At 41.7% G+C, this 25,647-nt stretch overlaps 2 protein-coding genes across 3 annotated transcripts in view; both read right to left on the reverse strand.

Annotated features, from left to right (window-relative positions):
* Positions 1-16,522, reverse strand: part of LOC139927218 (rho guanine nucleotide exchange factor 28-like) — a 42,066-nt gene extending 25,544 nt beyond the window's left edge. Inside the window, exons 1-9 of the mRNA XM_071919281.2 lie at positions 16,490-16,522; positions 13,200-13,341; positions 11,446-11,555; positions 10,941-11,127; positions 8,337-8,520; positions 7,575-7,776; positions 5,921-5,996; positions 4,263-4,309; positions 3,337-3,409 (exon numbers count right to left, since the gene is read on the reverse strand). Of these exons, the coding sequence (XP_071775382.2) occupies positions 3,337-3,409; positions 4,263-4,309; positions 5,921-5,996; positions 7,575-7,776; positions 8,337-8,520; positions 10,941-11,127; positions 11,446-11,555; positions 13,200-13,341; positions 16,490-16,522 (1,054 nt within the window). The remainder of the gene's footprint in view (positions 1-3,336; positions 3,410-4,262; positions 4,310-5,920; positions 5,997-7,574; positions 7,777-8,336; positions 8,521-10,940; positions 11,128-11,445; positions 11,556-13,199; positions 13,342-16,489) is intronic.
* A 1,769-nt stretch (positions 16,523-18,291) lies between these two features.
* utp15 (UTP15 small subunit processome component) lies at positions 18,292-25,550 on the reverse strand. Of its 2 annotated transcripts, none has more exons than XM_078285190.1 (12): positions 25,404-25,550; positions 24,778-24,890; positions 24,545-24,637; positions 23,746-23,930; positions 23,049-23,227; positions 22,003-22,128; positions 21,294-21,429; positions 21,042-21,126; positions 19,868-20,023; positions 19,529-19,630; positions 19,163-19,296; positions 18,292-19,021 (listed from the first exon to the last, which is right to left on the reverse strand). In XM_078285190.1, exons 2-12 carry the CDS (start codon positions 24,865-24,867, stop codon positions 18,730-18,732), a joined length of 1,578 nt encoding a protein of 525 aa, XP_078141316.1. In that variant the 5' UTR covers positions 24,868-24,890; positions 25,404-25,550; the 3' UTR covers positions 18,292-18,729. The 2 variants fall into 2 exon arrangements, with proteins under 2 accessions (XP_078141316.1, XP_071775430.1); XM_071919329.2 differs by having other exon boundaries at positions 24,778-24,911.
* Positions 25,551-25,647: the final 97 nt, after the last annotated feature.

A 25,647-nucleotide genomic window follows, 5' to 3' on the forward strand; every position in this document is an offset into this window, starting at 1 on the left:
TCACTCACTCTCTCTTCTTGTTTTCCTGCTTTTTGTCTCTACCACTCTTCCCTCTCTTTCCCTGTACTCTTCTTAAATCTGTGCCAACTCTCTCTCTCTCTCTCTCTCTCTCTCTCTCTCTCTCTCTCTCTCTCTCTCTCTCTCTCTCTCTCTCTCACACACACACACACACACACTCAACCACCACACACAGTAGAGAGGGAGAGAGAGATCAACACATGCTGACAGGAGAAGAGGGGGTGAGGGGGTATTGACGGCCGGAAAGAGTGACTGAATAAGAGAGAGAGAGGGAGAGAGAGAGAGAGAGAGGGGGAGAGAGAGAGAGACAAAGTCAAACACAGGAGTGACTTCAGAATCTAAACCAAAGACAAACACCAGGGCGGACCGACAGCTCAGGAGTCCGGCAGAGGTGAGTCTGAGACACAACAAGAAATCATTAACTTCGCGAGTTCATGATTGTCTCGGAGATATGCCGGGCCGCGGAGCTGCACACTCCAGACACTCCAAGGTACAAGCCGTTCACACCAAACGCTCATATGCATAATACCACATCCAAAGAACACTTTGAAGAGACCCCTTCCCATTCACTCCTCTCCCTCTCTCTCTCCCTCTCTCTCTATTTTAGCATGTCAAAGCCAAGCTGAGACTAGGAGGGGGGGGCAGGCTGCCAGGTCAGCAGCCTCACCATGGAGACAGCAGTGAGAGCTGCTGCTGTTTTCTTCTTCGCTTTTCCATGTCTTTTTTTTTTCTTTTTTTTTCTTCCCCTTGTCGACTTGTGGGAGTACAGTGCTCCATTTGCTGCAGGAATACAAGTCCAGTTGGCTAGAGATGGTAGAATTGAATAGAACGGGACAGAGAAGCGGTTTAAGAGACAATTCAGACAACGGCGCTCTGGAAGAAGGCCAAAACTGTGTTTTATGAATGCATATAAATGAAGGAATGTGATAAAGAAGGGGAGAGGGGATGTGAGGAGAATGTTGCTGTGGGCAGAAACTGAACAGCAGAGTGGCAAAGTATGCAGAGGGGGAAAAGGAGGTACAGTGCAACTATAGAAAGAGTAAAGTGTGGAGAGTTATAAAGTAGTTTCTCTGTGTGTGGATGTGTGTGAGGGTGTGTGTGTGTGTGTGGGGGGTGTTGGCACTGTACTGGCGAACATTAATGCTGTCTTTGTGGGGTCTGTGCGAGGTTTAATCCTTTTTTTCCGTTCTCCAATTAGATCCTACAGCCGGGGTCAGAAACTCTTGTTAGCATTCCCGATTTGAGCGCCGTCAAACTTTGGCAGTTTATCAAACTCTTATTCCCTTCATCTTTTCACCCTCTATTGTTGTTCTGCCTCACTCTCCATATCATAAAAACCCTCTCTCTCTCTCACACACACACATATAAACATGCAAACAGGCTCTGCAGCTCTTCCCTTCTCACACTCCTCCACTCTGCTCTCCCTGGGGATCTCAACAAGCTGGAAAACTGCATTCAGCAAAGCCTTGGCAACCCCCATTCAGCCACAAACACCCCCTTTTTTTCCTATCCTATACCCCTTGCCCCCTTCAGAGCTCTCTTCCCCACTGCATTCTCCCTCTCAAACACACAGGCGCACACACACGCACAAGTGCCTGAACACATGCACGCACATACACATACACTCACAAAAACACACACACACACACACAGAACTCCTTTCTTCAGCTGTGCAGAGCAAAGCCCCTCAGGATGGAGTGGCCTTTGCTGTTTGTTCACTAAACTCACATTAAAATGCTGACCTGGGAGGCGAGGAAGAGGGTGCATGAGTGTGTGTGTGTGTGTGTGTGTGTGTGTGTGTGTGTGTGTGTCTGTGTTTGTATGCATTTGGGTGTATGTGTGTGTTTTGGGGTGGGGGTATTTGAAATGTGGGGGCATCGGGAGGGCAAAGGTGGGAAAGGAGAGTGAAGGGGTGAGAGGGTGGAAAAGGAGAAAGAGGGGGAGAGAGAGAGAGAGAGAGAGAGAGAGAGAGAGAGAGAGAGGTAAAGGGGCTGAGCATGTCAGCTGACATCAGGAAGACAGGGGGAACATGACAGCTACACTCAAGATTCCTCATCCCTCACTGAAGCCGGGCTACAGGACTCCTGTTTGTCTATTCGATGACGAATTAACTGAAGTCAAGCGGCCATATTGCATACGATAAAAACAGGCTGCAATCACAATATATCCCGCACTTGTTTATAAAAAGCCTGGAAGTCGCTTGTAACGCCTGAAAGCTTTGGAATGTCTAATGAGGAATCGAAATTCCTCAAGGGTAAAATAACCAGTGTAATCCCGGAAGAATGGCATGTATACAACCTGAGTCACTTTCAGTCAGAGTGTGTGTGTTTTTTTTTTCTATTCAAACATGGTGTTGAGGGGAAACTGAAGAAAATAGTGTTCGAGCGACCGCTGTTATTCTTGCTAACCAGACAAGGCATCTGACTGGCTGATCGAGGTCACAGGCAAACTTTTCAAAGAGTACAGAGAGAATGTTATAATCCTCAACCAGCCAACACACACACACACACACACAAACACACACAGAGAGAGAGTACAAAATGGCTTAACCATATAGCGTGAAAAACAGCACCAGCCGCAGGATGTTAAAATTGCAGATGTCCAATGCCAAGTGTTATAAAGCCTGAACCCTCAGCTTGTAACCACAGCATTCTTACACTGAGGCATCAGTCTGCTCTGCTCTCATACCAGCCAATCATTAACCCGCAGGATGTTCCCACTCTCAAATCCTTCCCCATCCACAGCGGTCAACCTAGATCCCGATGAAGCCACCCTCGGCCACCAATTTAGGATCCCTTTCTGTTCTCCTTTCACTGCTGGCAGGGATGGCCCACACTGACTCTAGATTACGCACAGGAGTATTCTCTGCATGTGGCAATTAAATAGCTTCCTCAGCACTGCAATCATCGTAAACACAGAATGACAAGACTCCAAAAACTCCAGAGAGAGAGAGAGAGAGAGGGGGCAAGACGAGCCAGGGGGCTGAAATGTGATCCCATAGTCCGTGGGGATGGTAGACAGTCATACTCCAGGATTAGAGTTGACTTTCAAGCTCTGTTCAGGAAAGAAAATGTTTCCTGCAGTTGGACGCACAAACTGACTGGGAGCTACTTGGATAACTTCCTCTGACTATAACACCACCTAAAACAACAGTGATCGATTTCAGTCTGCACAAAACATGAGCATCAGCTGAGGCGCTGCAGTTTTCTGAAATTAACAACATAAAAAGAGCTGCTCTTTTGACTTGGGACTTGTGAGAAAGTAACCTTGCAGGGAAGGAAGTCGTATGAATTTTATTGAAATAAAATGATCCCTTACCAGAATCAGGCTGCGATGGGTCTTCGTCTTCGTCCTCCTCATTCAGGCAAAACATGAGCGGCTCCTCGTAGTCCTGAGTGGAGACATTGAAACAGGGAACCTTTCACCAAATAGCACGCACATTTCCACAGTGGGGCTTTTCATCATGCTACAAACATGCCATGAAAACAAAAAAGGAGTAGGATTAAGTACAAAAACAGGAGTGTTTGACAAGTGCCTTGGTGTGTGCATGTGTGTGAGAGAGTGGGAGAGAGAGGGATCAATTAGCTAACCATCTGTACCACATAAACCAGGTCCTGGAGGATGACCAGAATCATGTACATGCGCCACACCTCTCAAAACACCAATACACACACCGCCGCTCACAAAGTCTACTATTCACCCATGTGTGCCGACACCTCAACAATGAGAGTGAAACAATATGGAGTATTGAGGGGCAGCGAGGGAGTGGGAGCTCAACGCCCAATTCCAGCCAGTGTGTTCACACAGAGGTCCGAGGTATGAGAGCGGATGGAGCAAATGGTCATGGAGGTAGAATGGAGAGGAAGAGTTTTGCTTTCAAATTTGATATCCGGCATTTGAAAAAAGCGACACCTGCTGTTGCAAAATAGTTGACAGCGCAAAATTAAAACTGTGTGTGGTACTTTTTTGAAGGGTAGTAGATGACTTATGTTCATGTTTGACAAAATGACTACACTTTTACAGACAGTATCCTACCTATATATTTTAGAAATATCGAATGATGAACTTCAGAGTTTTTTGTAATGAATATAAATATCACCAGATGTACTTAATTTACACATGAGTCCTCAGGAGCCTTGTGACAGTATGAGCATAAGATATTCTGGTTGCAATTATTTAGCTCTCTGCTGTGTATGTGAATTAATATGGAAAAATTCTTTCTTGTATTTTAATAAAGTACTCACATTTTCTTCCACAGCCGAGTTGCCTCCATTGATATCAGGATACAGCGCTGGAAGGAGAGAAAACTTATTCAGAGTTGGTCATGCAGCAGCCATAAAACTTCAAAAGTGATTCAAGTATGCACACATGTTTGTCATAGTTTTTAACGATGTATGCTCTATGTACCACATGCTTTACGTATCTCTGATGTCGACTAAATAAGCTCTTATTTTTCTTTTCTTTTCATAACCTGGAGGGATCTTTACCGTTTTGCCTTGATCTCCATTTCATTTAACTACCGTGTGTCTCCCAGATCAAAGGACGCGGTGTATGATCACCCACCAGAAACAAAGCAGCGACACACACAAATTAGTGTTTGGGTGGCGTGATATGCAGTCTGGGGTCACGTAAAAATAAGACAGGAAATCCAGGAGAAGGAAGTGGTAGCGACTCATAAAGGATTCAAAGGTTGGGAGAGAAAGCGGAGATGAAAATGAAACCATGAGAGCAGGAGGAAAATCGAGAGAGAGAAAGCAAGGACGATGTAGAGCATAAGGAAATGCTGAACTACATGGAGGGACATAAGCTGACAAAGGTCTTTCTGTGCCTCAGCATGATGCCATAAAATATGTTCATTCACTGGGGCTGGTACACTGATGCCAGCTGGCTCTTATGTTGCATCCCAGTGAGAGAAGAGAGAGAGAGAGAGAGAGAGAGAGAGAGAGAGAGAGAGAGAGAGATAAACAACCTTAAACATATTGCCTCATCCACTGGGGCAGTGAGAGTCTGCAGACATCTTTCAACCTGTGTCTTCTGCTGAGCTACAAGATTCATACCAGAAATCATTGTGTACATATGTTTGTGTGTGTGTGTGTGTGTGTGTGTGTGTGCATATGTGTGTGTGCTTTCAGACTTAGTCTTTTACAGATTGTTCAATGTTTCCTACCCAAACGGCCCCAGTATCAGCCAGCTAGAAGGGTGCTGACTGATCTATATGACCATTGCTTGCACTGTTTCTTATTTATATATGTACATGTATTATTATTATACGTTTATGTACATATTTCTGCACATTCATATATCTCTGAGTCTGGACGCATTTTTTGTACACATGCCACCTCCATCCACAACAACAACAATGCACATAAGCCTTGCACATTGGCACTTTTCTGTACGTTTTCATCCATCTGGTGACAGGTAGTAATATACATTTCCAAATGCGCATGTTATCTACAGCTGTAATTTGATTGTATTTGGTGCATAGTTTTTTTTTGTAAATACTTTTCATTATTTTTTTCTTTGTCTCAGTTACTTCTCCTGTTGTTACTACGGCTATTTTGCACACTCTCTTAATGCTGTAATCTATACCTTTTCATAGGTTGATTCATACATTTCTACTTACATGTTCGTTGGGTATGTTTATATGGCCGTTTTTCACTATTATGCTCTTATTTCTATTCTATTTTATATTCATTTATTATTCTTTGCTGCATGCTGTTATTATTTGCTGCTGCAATGGCCCAATTTCCCCACAGGGATGATTTAAGTTTCATCTTATCTTTTCACTCCCAAAGGGTTTCACAGACTTGCAGTACCCAAAACTCCCAATGGAGGGCAGTCAATTTACACAAACATTGTATCCTGATCCCACAAAGCAGAGAGACTTGGAAAAGTATCATACCGTTCTCTGTAGGATCATCCACTAGTTCTTCTTTCCCTAAGATGGTCTCTGCCCGCTCCCTCCTGAGCGCTTTGATCTGAGGGAGAAATGATATATTGAAGAGAAGAAATACACTGAGCTCCATAAATATTTTTGCCGGTGACAGGCTGCTTGATGTTTTGGCTCCATGCTCATTACTTTAGATGTGAAAGAACACAATGGCTGTCTGGCTTTAATTTGAGGGTATTTTCAGGTGTATTAGATGAACAGGTAAAGAACTGCATCTCTTTTTGAACATGATCCCCCTATTTCTGGCCAAAAAGTACAGATTACTGGACAGATTATAATTATATTCAACAAAGAAGTCATTTTTGGTTAGTTTTTTTTTTATATATATCTTTGACATCTGAAAGTACATGATAAACATTTAGATGAATCTGAATATAAATGTTTATCATGCAATGATTTTAGATGTCAAAGATCTATAAAAATAAATAAATAAATACATAAAAAACACCAGAATCAGGCTATTTTTTGGCTCTAAATTACTCTGAAGCAGTATGAAGCATAGGGTTAGGGTGTGTGACAGTAGACAAGGATCTGAATTACCAATCAAGTGTCAAAATCTACATTCTACTGCAATAGAACTTCAGATTGGGGCATATGATGAGCATTTCCCCCGACCAATTTTCTCATTGAATTTGATGTGAAAATGAAAAGTATTTTATTAATATTATTTTATTATTAGTAATAGTAGTATCAGTAATACTAGTAGTAGTTACAGTAGTAGTAGTAGTTACAGTAGTAGTAGTATAAGTAATTGTAGCAGTAATAGTAGTTGTAGTAGTGTCAGTAATAGTGTAGTAGTATCAGTAGTTGTATTGTTATTGTTGTCAAATAATACATAAATACTAAATAATGAGAGAAAAAAAATCCTAATGTTGGACATCCCAGACTTCTGTAGCAGGAGCATGACTGCTGAAAGCTAGATTAGTAACTCAGATCCTTGCTTACTTCTTCTTATTTACCACAACCATACTACCTCTGACTAATTTAGAGCAGAGAGTACTGAGCCAAAACATGATGCAGAAAATGAAAAACAAAAACAAACTAGAAATAACCGCCTCGCGGTTGTATCCTTGGTGTCATCCTTGAGTCCAAGTGGACGTTTGTGCCAGATGTAATTAAATTCCCTCCAGGCGTTCCTGAGATATCGCGTTCATGAGAATGGGACGGACATGAGGTCACAGTGACCTTGACCTTTGACCTTTGACCACCAAAATCGAATCAGTTCATCCTTGAGTCCAAGTGGACGTTTGTGCCAAATTTGAAGAAATTCCCTCAAGGCGTTCCTGAGATATCGCGTTCACGAGAATGGGACGGACGGACGGACGTACGGACAGACGGACGGACAACCCGAAACCATAATGCTCCGACCACGGCTGTCGCCGGAGCGGAGGCATAAAAACAATCAGTAACAGAGGCAGTGTCCTCAATTTGGTGAGAGTTTTTTCTTACATCCAGAAGACAAAAAAGACACAATTCAAAAAGGCCTGATGAATGAATAGGGTTAAAGGACTTTTGAATTAGCTCAACTCTCAACCCTAGGGTCAATGATCACCATCATCACCATCATCATCTCCACCACCATCATCATCATCATCACGACACTGACCTCTTTGAGGAAGTCCTCGTCCCTGAGCCTGTCTCTGAGAAGCAGGATGTCGGTGTGCCGGCTCTGCTCTGAGCTCCATCTCAGGTTTTGTCGGACGGTCAGCGTCAGGTTCTCCGTGTCATGACAGAACCTGAGCAAGCGGGACCGGTCCGCCCACACCTGGGACAGTCCTGCTGGAGGCGTTGCCAGGGGGTTGGGTGGGCTGCGGCACACCAGGTGAGTTAGTTCCAATCACATTCAAAAATAAAAAGAGAACTCTCGAACGCTAATTTTCTTACTGTGTATTGGAGAACATTTTTCATCAGCTGGTACATGCATAAAAAAAGCTTTCCAAATATATTCCTCCATTGTAATGTTACAGCTTCTCTCCCTAAAACTGCTGTCACTCACTGCAGATGATGGTCTTGTCGTTTTTCAAGTAAACAGAGGCCCATAAAGCCCTGCCCTAGATTTATGGATCCCAGATTGAGCCCAACCGGTTGGACACAAAACATTCCTGAGTTTGACAGGTAATACTAACAGGTGTTTAACATTTTATGATTTGAGCATTAAATGTACCTCTTACAGTAGATTTATAACATTTGAGAAATCTGAAGAATGCAAATTGTCTGGGGTAACAGCTATTGTAAAACTGAGTCGTTTTCCCCTCTCTGTTAGAAAGAAAATGTTTCCTTACTGCTGTGAGTGTGAAAGCTCTAAACTGTGGGCATAAACAACACAGCAGTGTATTTTTTGTTCTGTTATAGTCTATACGTATCGTACTGTGTAAGCAGCTCCAGCAGCTCCGTGTTGCCTGCTGTCTGTGCCAGCTGCAGCGGTGTGACCCCCTCCTCGTTCGGCAGACTCACAGCCATCAGACCCCCCGGCTGGCAAAGCAGCAGCTCCGCCAGCCGACACAGACCCCATCGCACCGCCAGGTGGAGGGGAGACTCTCTGGGACTGCGATCTGAGGAGGAGGAGGAGGGGGAGAGAGACAGAGAGACAGAGAGAGAGAGAGATGTAGAGACAGAGGGAGATTATTCATGCAGTGGATAGATATGTTAAAAATATAACTCTGTATAGATAAAAGCATGCAGTGGGCTGGGATCTGAGAAAGCTGCTGAATGGAAGAGGGAGATAAGCAGGAAGAGAGAAAAGGGGCCAGAGGAAAGAGAGGGGGAACATGAGAAAAATAACATGTAGAGCATCTCGTCTTAATAACCACTTCCTCTTGATAATTAACCTCAATAACACTGACTGATCAGTCCCAATTTTTCTACTCTCGTCCCCGTTTTCTTTTCTCCTCTGGCACGGCACTGGATACCTCTGCTCCACTGACCCACTTTAACGCAATAAAAGCCTTTCAACAATCCAGTGACAGGTTCTTATTTCTGAGTCTGCCACTCAGTAAGGTCCAATAAGGTCTGTATCCAGGTAACCGGCCAGTGTCAAAATGACTAGCGCCAAGTCATGGCCAATCAGCTCTATATTTGTTCCCACTGTACCAAATTTGGGGAAAATTAGCAGGGCGGTTATGTCTAAACTGGAAATGAGCTCTCCAGTACTCCCATGTTGTTTGATTGGACCAATAATGGATGGTTTGCCTCTTGGTGATGGTGTTAAGTGAATCAGTTCGTCAGTTACATGGCCAATCGGTGTGAAACGTTAATCACTTCTTCCTTTCCCCCGAGACTAACTTTTCCAGAAAGTTTTATGCAAATCCATTCATAACTTTTTGAGAAATCCTGTTAACAGACAGGTGGAATGGGGCGAAGGTGTAACTCAAAGTACATTTCAGCTTTGTACTATGAGGTTCCCATTCAATCAAGACCTTCAATGTTTCAGTAAGGACCAATCAAAATCTACCGTTCAGCCTCAGCCTGTCAGAGGTTAGCTAATGTAGCCTGAAAGGGTCGCAATGTTGGCACACAAGCCAGAAAATAGGAAGCTTTTTCAAGTTAATGACAATATCAACTTAATCAAGGCTAAGTGCTGGCTTGCCAATTAAAGTATTAGCTTTCTGATGCACTAGCTATAGCTAAGTGTAGCTACACAGACTAATATCAGATAATCATTATTGTTTCCTAACAGATTCTTTCTTATTATCTGCTGATGAATCTACAGTATGTGGATGCACTTAGTCTTTTGCAATTTAATGCATTCTAGTGTGCTTCAAAATTGACTTGATAATTCAATTTTACCATTAAATCAGATTCATCATCAGTTCCCCATTGAAACAGAGGTACAGATTTTACTACATAACAATCCCTGCTGGGATGTCAACACTTTAATGCTCAATTTCTCATAACTGCATTCCACCCAGTTAGAACCTTATAATTCCAAGCTCACAAAATCTAGATAACAAACATAAATCTACAAGCTGTCTCATGATATTGTGACAATAAGAAGGATTTATAAGTTCTTCACATTCTTCAAACATGCAGAACACACTGTAAACAGAAACTGACGACCAAAGGCAAGTTGGGATTTGATAATTCAGTCGAATACAGCAACATCAGCAATAGAGTGATGTCATAGGCAATGTTATCCAATTAGACTGCTTAACTGCAGACATTCATAGGGAGACGCTGCGATGAAGCAGACTGCCATAACTATATTAACGCAAAATCAGATTTATTATTTATGTTAGTGGCCTACACACCCACTCAACTCATACAAACAGATGGTGGCATCTCGTAAACATGGTGGTCAGCATACAAACCACACACACACACACACACACACACACACACACTCGTACTCACAGATTTATTTAACTCTGCCTATAACCTGGAGCTGCTTCCAGATGGAGAAGCTCTATTAACCGCATTACACGCTGCTTTATTGGCTTTGATGAATTCAGCAGAAGCACACATGTGACCACGGTCACTTCCGATCCCAGCCCAACGAGCGTGGAAAATGGGAATGATGGCAGAGAAAATAAAAGGGGGGTGGGGAGGGTGTGTGTGTGTGTGTGTGTGTGTGTGTGGGTTGTGGTGGTGGTGGTGGTGGTGGGGTGGGGGGGTTGAGTTGAAAAGTTCACCTGCCTTGGATAGCATTGGGTCCAAGTTTCCAGTGCTGATGCTGAGAAATGAGCTTACTAAAAAGCCTGTCAACTTTATCTCTGTTCAGACATTGCCCTCAAGCAATTTTGCTCATGACACAGCATGCATATAATAAGTTATTCTTTATCTAGAGAAGAGCATGTCTATCAATGACTTCAAAAAGAAATTGCAAAGTATCTGTACTGTATTCAACATTAATATCTGCGCATATTATCCTAGACATGGTTAGAAACACCAAAATAGCAGTACATATATACAGTATATAATCAACATTTCTGTGCTGAAACAGCCCTTCAGCAACATTAAATGATAAACCTCTCACCCTCTCCACTGTGGCCACCCAGTACATTCCAGTTCTGGGGAATATCCAGGTTGGCCATGGCCAGGGCCACGCGACGGTCCATGGCCCAGCGAGAGCTCTCCTGGCCCAGGTTGAAGAGGCTGCTCAGCTCCTTGTGATCCGTGGAGCTGAGACGATGACCGTGGATTACCAGGTGCTCTGCCAGGTCCTGACAAGAAAGCAGTCGTGAATATGATAGAATGTGTGATAATTGTTGCGTGCAGCCATGCTCAATACACGCCCAGCAAATGTTAATCTTCAAAAAAAAATCTGCCAGTGGGGTGAGATGATTTCACTTGTTTCAAATGCAAATCAACTTGTTTCAAGAATTTAATCAAGTTACTTCTTAAATCTCAAAACTGGTGAAACGACACTGAAAACAAGATTTTAATATTAGACTTGTTAAGACAGACATTTTTTTTTTACCACAGGGATGCGTGCAATCTTGCTTGAAATGTGCTTGAGCACATCAGTGTGTCATATCTACCTGAGCATCATCTTGGACATACTCCAGTGTAGCTCCGCCCACCCAGGTGAGGGGCGTGGTTTCAGAGCACAGGTAGGCCTGGACAGAGACCACCTCAGCCAGGTTATGTCCTGCAGACCAAAAGGGAACGAGGTCACACCACAGCAAAAGCTGGAATTTATTCCCAACAGACTCTACCTCTTGTTAATGTGTTACTATGTATGAGACTCATACAGCCTTATTTCTCTCTACTTCACTAATGTCCTGGGGCACCGTATTGGAGAATAGGGGCACTGAATACCCAGGACCCCAAGCTGAGGGAGGGCCCCTAATCTGTTACTTTTATTTATAGTTTATTTATAGTGCATTTATTTCACACAGCTCTGGTTTTGAAAAATAAAAAAATAAAAAAAAACTTTTGCAGCAATATGACATAGCAACTGTTGTGTTATCTGAGACAAACTGGCTTAAGCAGGAATAAAATTGGTCTAGATTTTTCCTGAGCAGACTACAACTAAAGTGCCCTCCTTAGGCAGATTTTGAACAGGGGACGACTGGTTAAAATATGGTTATGACAGCTGATTAGGCCTATCAGGGTATTGACCAAAACAAATAACTTTAATTAGGCATTTGTGCGATAATTGATCAGTAAAGGAACATGTGGAGGTGTGTTTGAGTTGTGGATGGCTAGACATAGATGTTTGTCATAGTTGGAATAATGGTGGCGTGGAAAGTGGGGGGCCCAGAGTCACCTCCTGTGCACAGGGCCCAGAATTCCTAGCTCTGCCCCTGTAGGTGAGTGTTGCGTGCTGCAAGAACTTTGTAATGCAAACTTTGAAACTAGGACAAAAAACAAAGAGCTTCTAAGAGCTTGATAAAAATACAGAGACATTTTCAGAATCTACCGTCGGTGTCTAAACGTGAATTACACAGCTGCTGTGTGAGTAGTCCAGTTGCTGTTGAGAGTGCGCAGGCCTGCAGGACTGTCTGTTGTCTGTGTCGACCTCTACAGGGGCGGAGTCATGTTGATATATTGTTTATGGGACTAGTTTCCCTCCTGAGAGGAAGCTGATAAGCTTCTGTGAACTTCCAGACCTCAAGACTCAGACAGTTTGTGTGTCTGTACGTGCTGCTCTGTCTCAAGATTCACCTAGTGTGAAGGTGCAAAAGCAATACACACAGTCGTACTGCTGGAGTGTGTGTGTGTGTGTGTGTGTGTGTGTGTGTGTGTGTGTGTGGGTGGGGGGGGGGGGTCCTTCTGAAGCTGTAAGCTCCAGTTCCTGAGTGTATTACAAACAGGAATGAAAAACCCGGGTGGTGCAACGTTTTAACATTCAGGTTTCTAGAAAAAACAGGGACAGGGCTTCCTTGCATGTAAAAAAAAAATCACTTTAATAGAAGACCTGTTTAGGTTGAAACGTGTTGTGTGTAAGTTGGTACCTGAATGCTTTGTGGTATTTTGTTCTTGACTTTGGAAGATATGCCACCTCTGTTCATTTTTGACATGTGGACACAAATACTTTACTTACTATTGAAGTGTTTTTTTTTGTATATGCAAGGAAGCCCTGCTCCTGTTTTTTCTTGTTTGCTCTGCCATTTTTGGGCCCCTGTTCTTTCCAAACTGTCTTTGAGGTTCCCTCCGACATGGATTTCTAACAATTTCTCCCTTTTCGATAATAATAAATGACCCTCGAGACATGAAAACATGTATAACATCAACAAACGCTGACACACACATACTGCACCCACATACGCAGACACACACATGCACATACCAGGCACTATAAAGCAGAGCATGACATCACTCTGAGCCCTGATGACATGGATCAGTGTGGATCCTTCCAGAACAATAAAGACCTCGGCGTCCTCTGGCACCGAGTCTAAACCCTCCAGCAGAGCAAACACCTTCGCCTGGCCCTGAGAAAAAGGGAGGTGAGAGAAGGTAAGAGGGAAAGAGGGGAAATGAAGTGAAAAAAGTGAGAGAGCAAAACGTATTCCTACAGATACATGGCTCATTTCAGAGGAAGAGTCTATTCTGATGCAGCGTTCTACATTTCTCGTCAAGTTGTAAAGTACACCAAATCCCCTTACAGCATTCCTCTTGGGAGTGCAATATAACATTCCCCTTCAACTCAATAAAAATAGGAATGCCTTAGTGTCTACTGCAAAGATCTGTGCTGATCCCAACCGTCCAGAACACTTTAGACCTCTGATCTGAGAGAGAAGAAGGTGAAATGGGGAGAGGACAATAAGAGTGATGCTCAGTCTGCTTGGTATCCTCAGAAAACTCTGTGCAAGTCAAATACAGGTGTGACAGAATTACTGAGGCTATAGCCTCACCTGAATGTAAAATCTTTACTTGAGAGGCCCAGGGTGAGCAAGTCAAACTATTATATGAGCCATAAATATGAATGTGCAAAAAGGTTACATGTCCTCTCGACTCTGGACCGGACGGAGTTGGGTAGTATTTATTATATTGTGGCCTAGCCATTTTTTCTAAATATCTATCTATTTTATATCTTGTTATCTTCTTGTTTTTATGTGTATGAATGATCGTATATTGTGGACTCTTGCTGTTTATGAACTCGCTGCCTTGAGGGATGAATAAAGTATTTTGAATGATTGATAGAAATTTCAGATAAGCTTGGCACACAGATCTATTATGCCATCAGAAGCTATTAAAGTTACAGAATTTAGTAAAAAAATAAATAATGTAATAGGTTACAAAAAATGTGTGTATTATTAATTTAGCACATGCTGTATATGGCACAGCTCTACACAAGCTTTGTAACAACCAGACCACTTAAAGCATCAAAAAAGAAAGGCTCCGTAGCACCCATGTGTCAAACCTACAGTGCAACAGTCTAACTCAGAGACACAGATACAAGAAGTGAGTAAGGGCGTAGTGGGTTAGCCTCAGACACCCATCACTGCCAAGATTCTCTTACAGGCCCTTAAAGGAAAAAATCCACCTAAAACACTTTGCATTTCTGGGTCCATTTTATTGTTTGGGGGTATATTTTTCTTATTCCTGTGGATAACTGACCAAACGTAGATGATGTGGCGTCAGGTTGAGATATTTCCAGCGCAGCTACAATGGAGTTTGACAGCAGAAAATGTTTCAGCTCTAATTCCTCTAGCTTAAAACATCTAAAACATCAACAGTAAACATCAGGTTTTGGTGTCAGCCCCTCAGAATCAAAGAAAAAGGGTTTCTTTCTAGAGCCGTTCAACAATTGTATAGAGAGAAATCCATTATAGAAGAGGCAAAGATACCAATTTCTCCAACAGTAGCCTCGGTAGACCAGAATGCAATGCAGCCAAAAGACATGCAGTGCTTTGAGTAAGTTGCGCGGGTCATTCTGGGAAACACTGGAAATCAGTAATTGAGGTCAGGATGAGAGAAAGCGGATCTAAAACCAAAAAAGTTAATTACAAAATAACTCCTGGAATGCTTTGAACATCACAGACTGATGACATAAAAGAGTGTAGGAGTATCTGAAGCTGGATTTTTCCTTTTAAGAGAGCAAGGAGCTTTGCATATGAGGGCTCTCTCTGTCTGTCTGTCTGTCTGTCTGTCTCTCTCTCTCTCTCATGAGAGTCTATCTATTAGCCTTGTATCACCTCAAAAGCTGACCTGATTTCTCGCTCAAAGAAAGTGAGAGGAGGCTTTTCTCTTCACTTCTCTCGTTCTCTCAAACTGGCACTCTCACAGTAATCCTGCCTCCCCATCTCTCTCGCCTAATTCCCATCTTCAGGTTTGCTTATGCATTCTGTATCCCTAGTTGTCTACCCTTTGACAAAACTACATTCGCTCAGGTTTATCAGCTTTTATAACTTGCACACAGCCTCTCCTGTGCCTTCAGTACGACTCCACACCACTATAGGATACAGCGGATGCTGAGCTGGTCCAGTGATCCAGAGGCAGAGCAAATACGGAAAGGAAAAGCCCGAGACAATGGCTGCATAACAGAATTTGAAACTCAATATAGTGGCTTCTGCATTAAGTGATGGGGCTTTATGGAAAGTAAGCACAGTATTTGAGGAATAGCGGTTTCATTTTGTGTTATGGGCAAAATGGGGCATCCTCATAAAATGTTGGATAACCTTTAGGTGACCTGGGTGTAACAGGAAAAAACAATGCAACATGTCAAATATAAAAACTGAACTCCTATGAATATTTCTTTTACATGACTCCTAGCGCTGGATGCTTCACATTCAAATGGTTGCATACAATATGACCAATGGATTCGCACTTTGATCTTCAAAGAAGCACAGTCAACAACAAAAAGGTACTTGACCGCAATTCTGCTCTATTTGACTACAGCTTAGCCTCACTGACAACAGATCCATTCAAAGGCGTAACATCACCACAGATACCACAAATCAAACAAATAGCAAATAAAAGTTCCTTTTCAACCTTGTGCAAGTTAAAGCATACTAATAAAAAACACCATTGTGAATGAAGCAAAGAGTTATTGATTTACTAGTTATATACACAAATGGCGAGGCGCTATTGTCGCTGTTGTGCTGATGGATAACATTATTTTTTTCCCTAAGAAAGTATGATTCAGTAAGCAAATAATACAACAGCAAAACCACAGACGTTTCATTCAAAGAGTAATGAAAGTTCCTGTTTGACCAGAGCAGAAAACGTCTCCTGTCCTGATGATGTTGGTAAGAAATGCCCTCATCGACCCCAGTGTCTCATTTATAAATGTATACATACGACCACTTCAAAGACTGCTATGAAATAAATAAAAATGATATGTATTGCATCCATATGTTGGATAATAATAGAATTGTATTACATAAAATTGGACAAAATGTAACTCACTGACTTTGGCTTTAAGAGACATTTTTATAAATCACAACTGTTTGTTCATGAGCACAATCTTTGCTTAAGACGTTTTTTTGTTTTGTTTTGTTCCATAAATGAGGCTGCTGATCTCTCACTACATTCCAAACCCGTTTTGCAGAGGTTTTCCACGGGGCCAACTAACTCTTGAGGTTAATTGTGAAGGACGGTCTCAAACTAGACTGCAAACTAAGTGCACATACTCACATACAGAGGCACTTTCCTCCTGCTCAGCTCCATCTGCACAGCAGCTGAAAGCAAAGGAAGACATTGAAAAGACGTGAGAGACAAAAAAAATAAAAAATATGACAGTAAGCAGCACACACCCACTGGGGCCATGTGATTTCTCTTTTTGTTTCTTTGGTTATTTTGGCTATTCCGCCTGCTCCTCTCATCCTGACAAGATTACAAGTCTGATCTGTGCCAAGCAGAGTCAGAGGGCATCTGATGAGACAGGTTAATCTTTTGATCCTGACTCAGTATGTGCATAATTATTTTAATGAATGTTGCTGTACTTCCCAGTCTCGTGTAGACACTGTACCAGAAGCACCAAGTAGGCTACACAGCTCATTATCCACTGTGGTTTCCTGTCTTGATGAAGGCCTAGGCTATATAATGTGTCCAGGTTTGATGCGGTGTCAGTGTGTCGCCTCCTGCATGTGTGTGGTCTATAGTGAGAAATGTATTGTATTTCTGTCCTGAGGGAACAGACCTCTGTTCTGTTCTGTTCCTTATCAGCGGCCACTTCCTAAACAGGACACAGCACAGCATCGGTCTTCATAAACATAACCATTTCTCAGAGAAAATAAGGAAGAGAGAGAGAGAGAGAGAGAGAGAGAGAGAGAGAGAGAGAGAGAAACTCTGGTGCTCTCTCTACAATCAGTCTACTATCTTATTAGCACTTACAATCGATTGTTATGGGTCAAATATTGTAGTGAGCAAAGGCATATAAGATAAACTGATCAGGAAAAGAGGCTCTAATGGCAAAGAGCTATAGTAGCCTACTCCCACAATACATTTTAGAATATAACACATCAAAAATGCAAGTCATTATAGTGATACCGTAGGAGATAAAAAATTGCCTTAGGTCATTATAAATTCACTAGAGTACCACAGACACAAACGTCCCTATAGTGATTTTTTCACAAGAATCTCAAATTCAGTTCAATTCCGGCCCATTTGAACTGAATTCACTCTTAAATTAAATGTTGAATTGGTTGATTTACCTGCGGACTAGAGCTGAAGGTTTAGACATTATTTTTGCATTTCATTGTTCAAAGAGTTCAAATAGAAGGAGATTGGCAACTACAAGAAGATGAGAAGCAGTTTTAGAAGACGCGTTTTTTTGTTTTTTTTAAAGAGATGTAGAAGAAAGGGTCATTCCTTGGTGTACCTACCTTTAGAGACACTCAGAAACTCCCGTCAGAGGAAACCTGCATGTGCGCTTCAACCTGGGAAAACGAGCAGCTGACTTGGACTTACTCTCCGTTCATTCATAAGCGGTGTGAAAGCGAAGGTGAGAAACAAGTCTTCGGTCTGTCCCACCGGTGTTCCCACAGTCTGAGCTTCTGCAACACCGCACACTTCACTGCCCGAGCATCCTTTCAGTCTTTCCTGGTGGTGCGTCTGACCAAATCCTCAAGCTCTTCCTACAGGAGGGCCAGTATTTGTTTGTTTGAGGTTACAGCGACCTCTGTTGGACACATACGGAAGAGGATTAGGGCCACGTGAAGAAAAAAGTCAGAATTCTAACTTGAAACTCAGATTTTTCACGTGACCTTAATCCTCTTCTGTAGAAACAGATAACCCAGTGAGTCGTTACTTTACGGCCTATGGTTACAACCCACATGTAGTACAATTCATCCCTGAAGTAAACAATCCGAGGCCGTTAAAGCTATTATTGTTATATGGCATTATCAGTGCAAATTTACAGACAGTTTTTTCATTCATTTTTCAAACTTATGATCATTCACCAGTTCCAATATTATAAAGATTTATTAGTCTACAAAACAGACGTTGGAAAATGCAAATCATATCAAAATACAAAGTAGATATCGACTGATGGATATCACACAGACACACACAACATTTACAGTGGAAAGTGTAATTACAAGACTTCCAGTAAAAACAGTGCCTCGCTTCACATCCATATATCCAGAGATTCTTTATACATAAATGTATGTATACATTAAGAACATATTCCTCTTTGTTGCCCAATGTGTTTTGAGTCATTAAAACACCCCAGGTACCAGAGGTTTGTTTCCTGTCTCTTAAAACCTGTACCAAAATGTTTCTGCTTTGAGTTGAAGTCCAGATGATGGCTGTAGCCTCCTGTCTTGAAGGTTTCTATCAGTTGTCAGTTGTTCTTTGCTGGGCTGATGTTCTAATAAGAGGTTTCAGAGGCACTCTCATCCCCTATAAAGCAGGTTCCCCCCCCCCTAGAGGCCTCAGGTGGCCTGAAGCGGGGCACTTGTGTCTCCCTGAGCCAGGCCATTGGGTCTGCTGATGCCAGAGCATGGCACCTCTTTCCTAGGGAGGGAGGAGGTGAACATCGTGTCCAGCATTCCCAGCACCTCCAGCAGGTCCTGCTGGTAGTCGATCTCTCTCTCCAGCAGCTCCTGCAGACGCATCAGCTGTCGGTCCACTACTGGTGACTGTCCGATTACCGACTGATAGATGTCAAGGATCAACTCAGTCGCTGTTACCAGGACAGGGGCAAACCTGGGGTCAACCAAATTCCTGGACAAGAAAAGGGGAAAAAACAAAAATAGTTTCAGTCAGCATGTGAACAAATGTGGCCACACACACATCCAATAAGACATCATGTCACCTTTTGGAAAGGTGTGCATGCTGGGTAACAAGGTGTTTTCTGAGTCTTACCCTATGAGGAAGTTGAGCAACTGGGAGAGCGTCTGTTCATCTCTTCCTGCCAGAGCATTCTTCAACGTTCCTCTTCGATCCAGCTCCTTCATCACAGCAACTGTGATCTCTGGCTTTCTAAATCTTGTCCACGTCTAGAAACAAAATAGAAATATCTATTGGTATATAAAACATTGCTAAAAGCATGATATTACTAACTATCCAAATTGTTTATCAGTTGATGGATGAGGACCACTCAAGAGAATCACTCTAGGGATCATCACTTGAGTTGCCCTCCAGCTCCCAACATTCAGCATAACCAACACTAGCCCTTCCACTTAGTTAAATTCAGCAATAAAGAAGTCACATGATATTTGAAATACATACCTCCAGAGCTGTATCCAAAGCCTTGGATACATTGAACTTCTTGAGCTGCTTGTCATATTTGGCCAAATGCTGTTTTACTGGCTTACTGACCAGATAATCATCCTGGAAAAAGATGCATATCACAACAATGGAAGAGGGAAACAAGCAATAAATTCAAAATGAAGCGAAAAATGAACAAACATAACATAACAAATATATAGGCATTGGCTGTTGTCAGACAGTTTGAGATCATCATTAGTTGCATTCAGTCGATGGATCACTCAGGGAATAATCACTCAACAGCCTTAAACCGTTCACCTCAGCTACACAACGGCACTGAATGTAATCTTAGTTCCTTGCCTGTTTGGGGACGTAGTTCTTCCCTTTCACAAAAACACGATATGCCGGTCGCCGCTTCTGTTGGCCTGAGATTTCCTTCGTCTCCTCGGGGCTTTTCCTGTGTTTGACACTCAAAACACCGTTGGTCATCCCAACGACTATGGACTCATCATCCGGCTGAGAAGACAGACAACCTCAAAGTTAGTTTTACAGTCTCATCAGGAATCTCCCTGAAGTGCAGCGAGCAGGTCCGAAAACGTGGTGCGGTTACGGATGCCGATTTGAACTTCCAAGGTGACATTAACAGCAGCATCACTGGAAAAGCTTTCAATCATCAAACATTTCTGAAGTCACAGTTTTTTTTTCTATTACAGACTCTTAAAAACTTGTGCACATCTTTATTACAGGTAGATGAGACTATAGTAATGGCCTCTTCTCAGATCTTTTGAAAAGGTATTTTGTCTTAACTAGGACAAGAAACATGAATACATGACATCTAGATGCAGGTGGCATGAGTGAAAACTGTACCTCCTGATTCACTGGATTAAAAACACATTTTTTATCCAATATCAATGTACTGAAAATGCCAGAATGTTATACAGACGACCGATAATATAAACCAATCACAGGAAATGTGACGATGCATCACCATTTGGGCCTCTGTATGGTGTGAATGCAGCAGTTAGGGTTCATTTTCTCTTCACACACACATAGTATACAGAATGGTTTTAGCTGGGTTATAGCTATTACTGTTAGGATAGTGCATGATTCTAACAAATGTGTGACAGGACAAAAGATTGTGCATAGATTGTGGTGGTGATAGAAATGTGTGAAACTATGAGTATTGAATGCCTACAGTAAAATATGCCTCTTGTCAGCTGATATTCAGCAGCAGCACATGGTGTTCTGGAAACACTACACTCTTGTACCGACGGCTATAAAAAAAAGATGGGTCTCATGTCAACACCAAGAGGAAAGGGTGTAGTGTTTCATCTATTTTTCATGAAATCTCTGGAAATATTGGATATTTTTGTTGGCTGCTGCAGAAATTGAATCTTTGCCTTTCCAGTCACAGGGACGGTTTCTCTAATCGCTACTCCCTCTTACATTTTAAATATCATCCAGGTCTTCAAATATTCATTATTGTTCACAGATAATAATTTCATGCAAAGACAGGTAGTATTTAATTTCTTACAGCCAAACCCAGACTAAGGATGGAGGCAGCGTAGTCAAAGTTGTGGACGACTTTATAGTTGGTTGTGTTGTACACCTTCACATGCCTGCAAAGACAAACAGAAGCTCTATATTAGATCAGACTACTATTAAAGCTCTTATGAAATACAGTGTTTAACAGTCACAATGGAGATAACTACAGTTTCTGTTATGTTTTTCCTCTTTTGTCCGCCATCTGTCACACACACATATACAGTATATATATAGCACAAACCTGTCCAGAGAGGCTGACAGCAGTCTCTGTCCGTTGCTGCTGAGACACAAACAGGTGACAGTTTTGTGATGGTTCTTCAGCGACACCAGAGGCTGGCCTCCTTTCAGCAGATCCCACACTTTCACATAGCGGCCCCCTGAAAAGAGAAGAGAAGAGAAATAAAATAACGAGGGCTGTTGTTAAAGTCCTCAGTTGCCGAAGAGAATTTGGGATATTTTTAATGAGTTTCTATATAGAGTAATCTTTTGGAAAAAAATATGGGGAAAATCTAAAGTGATCTTTGTGCATGATTGCATTAATTTGCAGGGAGGCAATAGTGTAGGAAAAACAATTTTACCTTTTTTCCCCAGATTAAAGTCACAATGAAACAAAAATGTTTTCCATATCACAGCATACATCTATTTTACAATAAATACCAAAAAAGTATACATTTTTTTTTATCTTCTTGTATTTTTAGATCAAAATCCCATTACTTTTACGTCCTAAAAAAATGGCGGATTTTTTGCGGGCTATTCAATCCTCCCTCCACCCTTCCCATCATATAATTCTTGCCACTTCACAACTTTCAAAGTTAATCTCATTTGTGTGTGTGTGTGTGGTCTGACGATCGGTTAGCACCAGTTTTACTGAGGAGGGAAGGAAGGAATCCTCACTCAGCTGTTAACGTGAAGTGCGCTGACTGAACATAATATGTTTGAATGGCGCCTACCTGCTGAGACGAGGAGTCCCTCTGAGGGATACAGCAGCAGACTCTCCACTGGGTGGCCGTGGTCCATGCTCATCACACTCTTATCCACTCTGGCATCAAACAGCTTCAGTGTGTGGTCATACGAGCCTAGACACACACAAACAGACCAAACTCCTTCACTCTGGTCCTCATTCCTTCATCTGCATTATCACTGCCTCCAACAACTTAAAGGCAGTGTTGGGGACTATAGTACTCACATTACTTTTTGTTGTTACTAGTAATGAGTTAATTTTTCAATTCTTGTAATCCGTTATTCATTACTTTTTTCATATTAGAACGTTGTTACTTTTATTTTTCTTTCACATCGTTTCATTTTCGTTAGCACAAATAGAAAAAGTAAATCCTGTGGCATCTCATGCAGACAACATGCTGCTAATTGAAAAAAAAAAAAACACAATCCAAGTATGCTAGATAGTACAAATGAGATTGTACAGAGCAAACAGAGCAAAAGTCTTGCACTGCATTTTAAAAAATGTATCAACAACACACTTGACAGCACAAGCCATTTTGCTACGGCATGTTTCTGAAGTGGGTAACGCAGAAGTACTCTCAACAAGTTACTTTTAATAAAGAGTAACTTCCTCACATAATTAGTTTGTTTTTATGGTAAGTAAGTAACACTGTAATGTAAAGTACCTAATTAGTTTTAAAAGTAAATGAGTACTTCAACTAAAATACAATGCAGATTCATTATGGACATAAATGCAAATATTATTGCACAAATTTGCTTGGTTTGACAGTTACCAAGATTCAATAAGTTTGAATTTGTCATTAGTGTGATGTCCAGAGAACAATCATTCCATGTAGTCAGTTTATACAAAATAGCATCAGCTAGAGCCTCACTGACTGATGTGTGGAAATAAATTATTAAGTTAATGTATATACCAAATACAGAGAGTAGGGTTTTGTAGTTATTACAAACAAAGAAACACAACCAGATATCTAGTGAACTAAAGCTAGCTTAATTTAGCATTGACACCATACAAATTATTTAGCTTCTATCTCACCGGTAATGAAGAGATCTCTGTTGAGTTTGCTTGTGGTGCCACAGCGGATGTAATCGGTGTGCTCCTGGTAGCAGGTGAGCTCAGTGGAGTTGGGGATGTCCCAAAGTCGACAGGTGTAGTCGTCTGACCCTGTGAGGATCTGGTAACGGTCTGAGGTGAAGTCTGTTACATGTACGGCCCTGATGGGAAAGAACCAGACAAAACAGTTCAGGACAGTTCAGTCTCATAACCACACGTTTGTCAGTCAGTTTGACAGTTGGCAGGAACAGGTTGTCAGAATTATTGAGATCATCATAATATTCAGTCGATGGATCACTCAAGTAATCATCACTCAACCTGCTGTACACTCCCTTCAATACAAAAAAAAAAAAAGAAGCTCAAGAAGACCCACACAGCCAGTCAAAAGTGAGTGAAGAGGAGGAAAAGGTGTTATAGAGACACCGACAGGGGGCACTGACTACTGTAAAAACACCAACAAAATGTTTTTAAAAACAAAAGTAAAAAAATTAAAGTGATGTTTTTGTATGCAAGGAAGCCCTGCTCCTGTTTCTTCTTGTTTGCTCTGCCACTTTTGGGCCCTTAAACTTTACTGGCGAACACCCTTCCGCACTCCCAAAAGACTCTTCATTCAGTTTGTTACATTTGGCATGTGAGCTCTACTACTAAACAACATCAGCCAGTAGCCCAGGACACCTACTTTGTGTGACCTTTGAACATCCTGAGTGCCACTTTGCCACTGACATCGAACAGCCGCACCACAGAGTCCTCGCATCCTGCCACCAGCAGCTGGCCGTCTGAGCGGAACCTCCCAGAGTACGCAGTGTCCTTAAAACGTGTAAATGTCTTCACCGGCTCCTGGGAGAACGGCCCGTAAATGTGGATCTGTAGAGAAGACAGTGTTAGAATGAGAAGAAATCTCCAACTCAAACTGATATTCCATTGCTTCCATGTTCATCATATACTGGCTTGGTAGATTGGTTAATTGGGAGTCTATTGAAGTCTTGAAGACACCTTGTACATTTTCATCCAGCCCTACCAACCTGAACAAAAACATAACATATGACTTATATCAGGTAGGATATTCCTGCCACACATTTGAACATGGGTAACCCAATCGGAAAGATAAAATGCTTTTCTAAATGACTGTACTGTACATAGGTTTACTGTACATATCTTAACTCCAGTTGAGGTAAATCTTGGGAAACAAACCAAACTAGTGCAATACTTTTCTGTTCAGCAGATTGCTTTGCATTGTTTTGAATGTGTTTTATGGAGAGCACCGCCTATTCTACCTTGAAAGGAGGGTCTGCTTTCTACAATACAGCAACAGCTTGCACAAGATATGATTAACAATGTATTCCTTTAAAGAAAATGCACTCTACCAAATCTTGTATATTCCACGACTCACTGGAAACCAGTATTTTGTACTGGGTGAATCCTTATTGAATTAAGTGAACATAACTGAACTAAATTCATACAAAAAGAAGCCAACATACTCTTGTGAATGCTGTCACAGCGTAGTTATGTGGAGCCACAGGGGAGAAGTCTATGTTTGTGACCGCTCCAAATTCTTTAATCTGGACTGGAGCCTGTGAAACGAGCAACAAGGACACAGTAAATTACAATCAATGAGAATTAAAAGAGGAATTACTGGCAACTCCAAACATCAAACTTAGTATGTAACATTTCTTGGCAACTGTTACCTCTAAACAACGTACAGCAAGCTCACCTTGTAGTTTTTCCAGTACAATGTGTCCTGTGTGACTTTCTCTCCCAGTTTAGGATAGACTTGGATTTTCGTAGGTTTGAATGAGGCCATTTCTTTGCATTGATGTTTCCTCCCTGTCAAGATATGTTTTGTGTCTAGTTAGGTCGCATAAAGGGAAAACATTAGCAATAAAAAAATATTTAAAGATGACATTAAGGCTGATTGGTTAGCAAATATTGATCCACAAGAACAGTCTAAAGAGAGAAAACATATCCATTTTATATCCATAACGCATTTCATGTTAATATTAGCACTATTAGCACAATAATAGCACCTCATCAAACTCCCAGTACAAGTTTGCAATCCGTTATGGTACTTAGCACATTAGCTAGCTAACTAGTTCCTTCGAAACGGTGCGTATTCTTCACTTTGACTACACATATAGAGTTTAATAACGTGGAAAACGTCTACAGTCAATCATTCTCTTATAAAACGTTGAATTACAAAAGGTGCTTATCAGAAAGCAACAGCAGATCACCAGACATCAGCCAACGTGTTCACTGCAGCAGAAGCTAGCCAACATGTTAGCTTGACGACGCAGGTTAGCTTATAACCTTAGCTACAAACTGTCGTCTGATGATTCTCACCTTTGAATCAGAAATTCCTGGAATACGGATTTAGTTACAGTGTCGCGTGATGAAATTAGATAAGATTGATGTTCGTTGCTAAAGTAAACCAAAAGTTGCTCATTTTAATGAGCTATCACGTTGCCCCTATGTGCACAGGAGGCCGCCATATTGTAACGTAACTACTTCCGTTATGAAATGTACAACTTTATTGTTCATTGAAACGGTACAATTTGCACATGTAGTGACAACTGTAACTAACAGC

Source organism: Centroberyx gerrardi, chromosome 8 (assembly GCF_048128805.1).
Source record: "Centroberyx gerrardi isolate f3 chromosome 8, fCenGer3.hap1.cur.20231027, whole genome shotgun sequence".
NCBI classification, from domain to species: domain Eukaryota; kingdom Metazoa; phylum Chordata; class Actinopteri; order Beryciformes; family Berycidae; genus Centroberyx; species Centroberyx gerrardi.

What these genes read in the sequence shown, in the direction of transcription:
- utp15 (XM_078285190.1), bottom strand. Translation starts at nt 24,867, where the DNA reads ATGGCCTCATTCAAACCTACGAAAATCCAAGTCTATCCTAAACTGGGA. An exon ending in CTGTGACAGCATTCACAAGA is followed by an intron (nt 23,931 to 24,544) that starts GTATGTTGGCTT and finishes TCTTCTCTACAG; the next exon opens with ATCCACATTTACGGGCCGTT. An exon ending in AGAACTACGTCCCCAAACAG is followed by an intron (nt 19,631 to 19,867) that starts GCAAGGAACTAA and finishes ATCTTTTTCCAG; the next exon opens with GATGATTATCTGGTCAGTAA.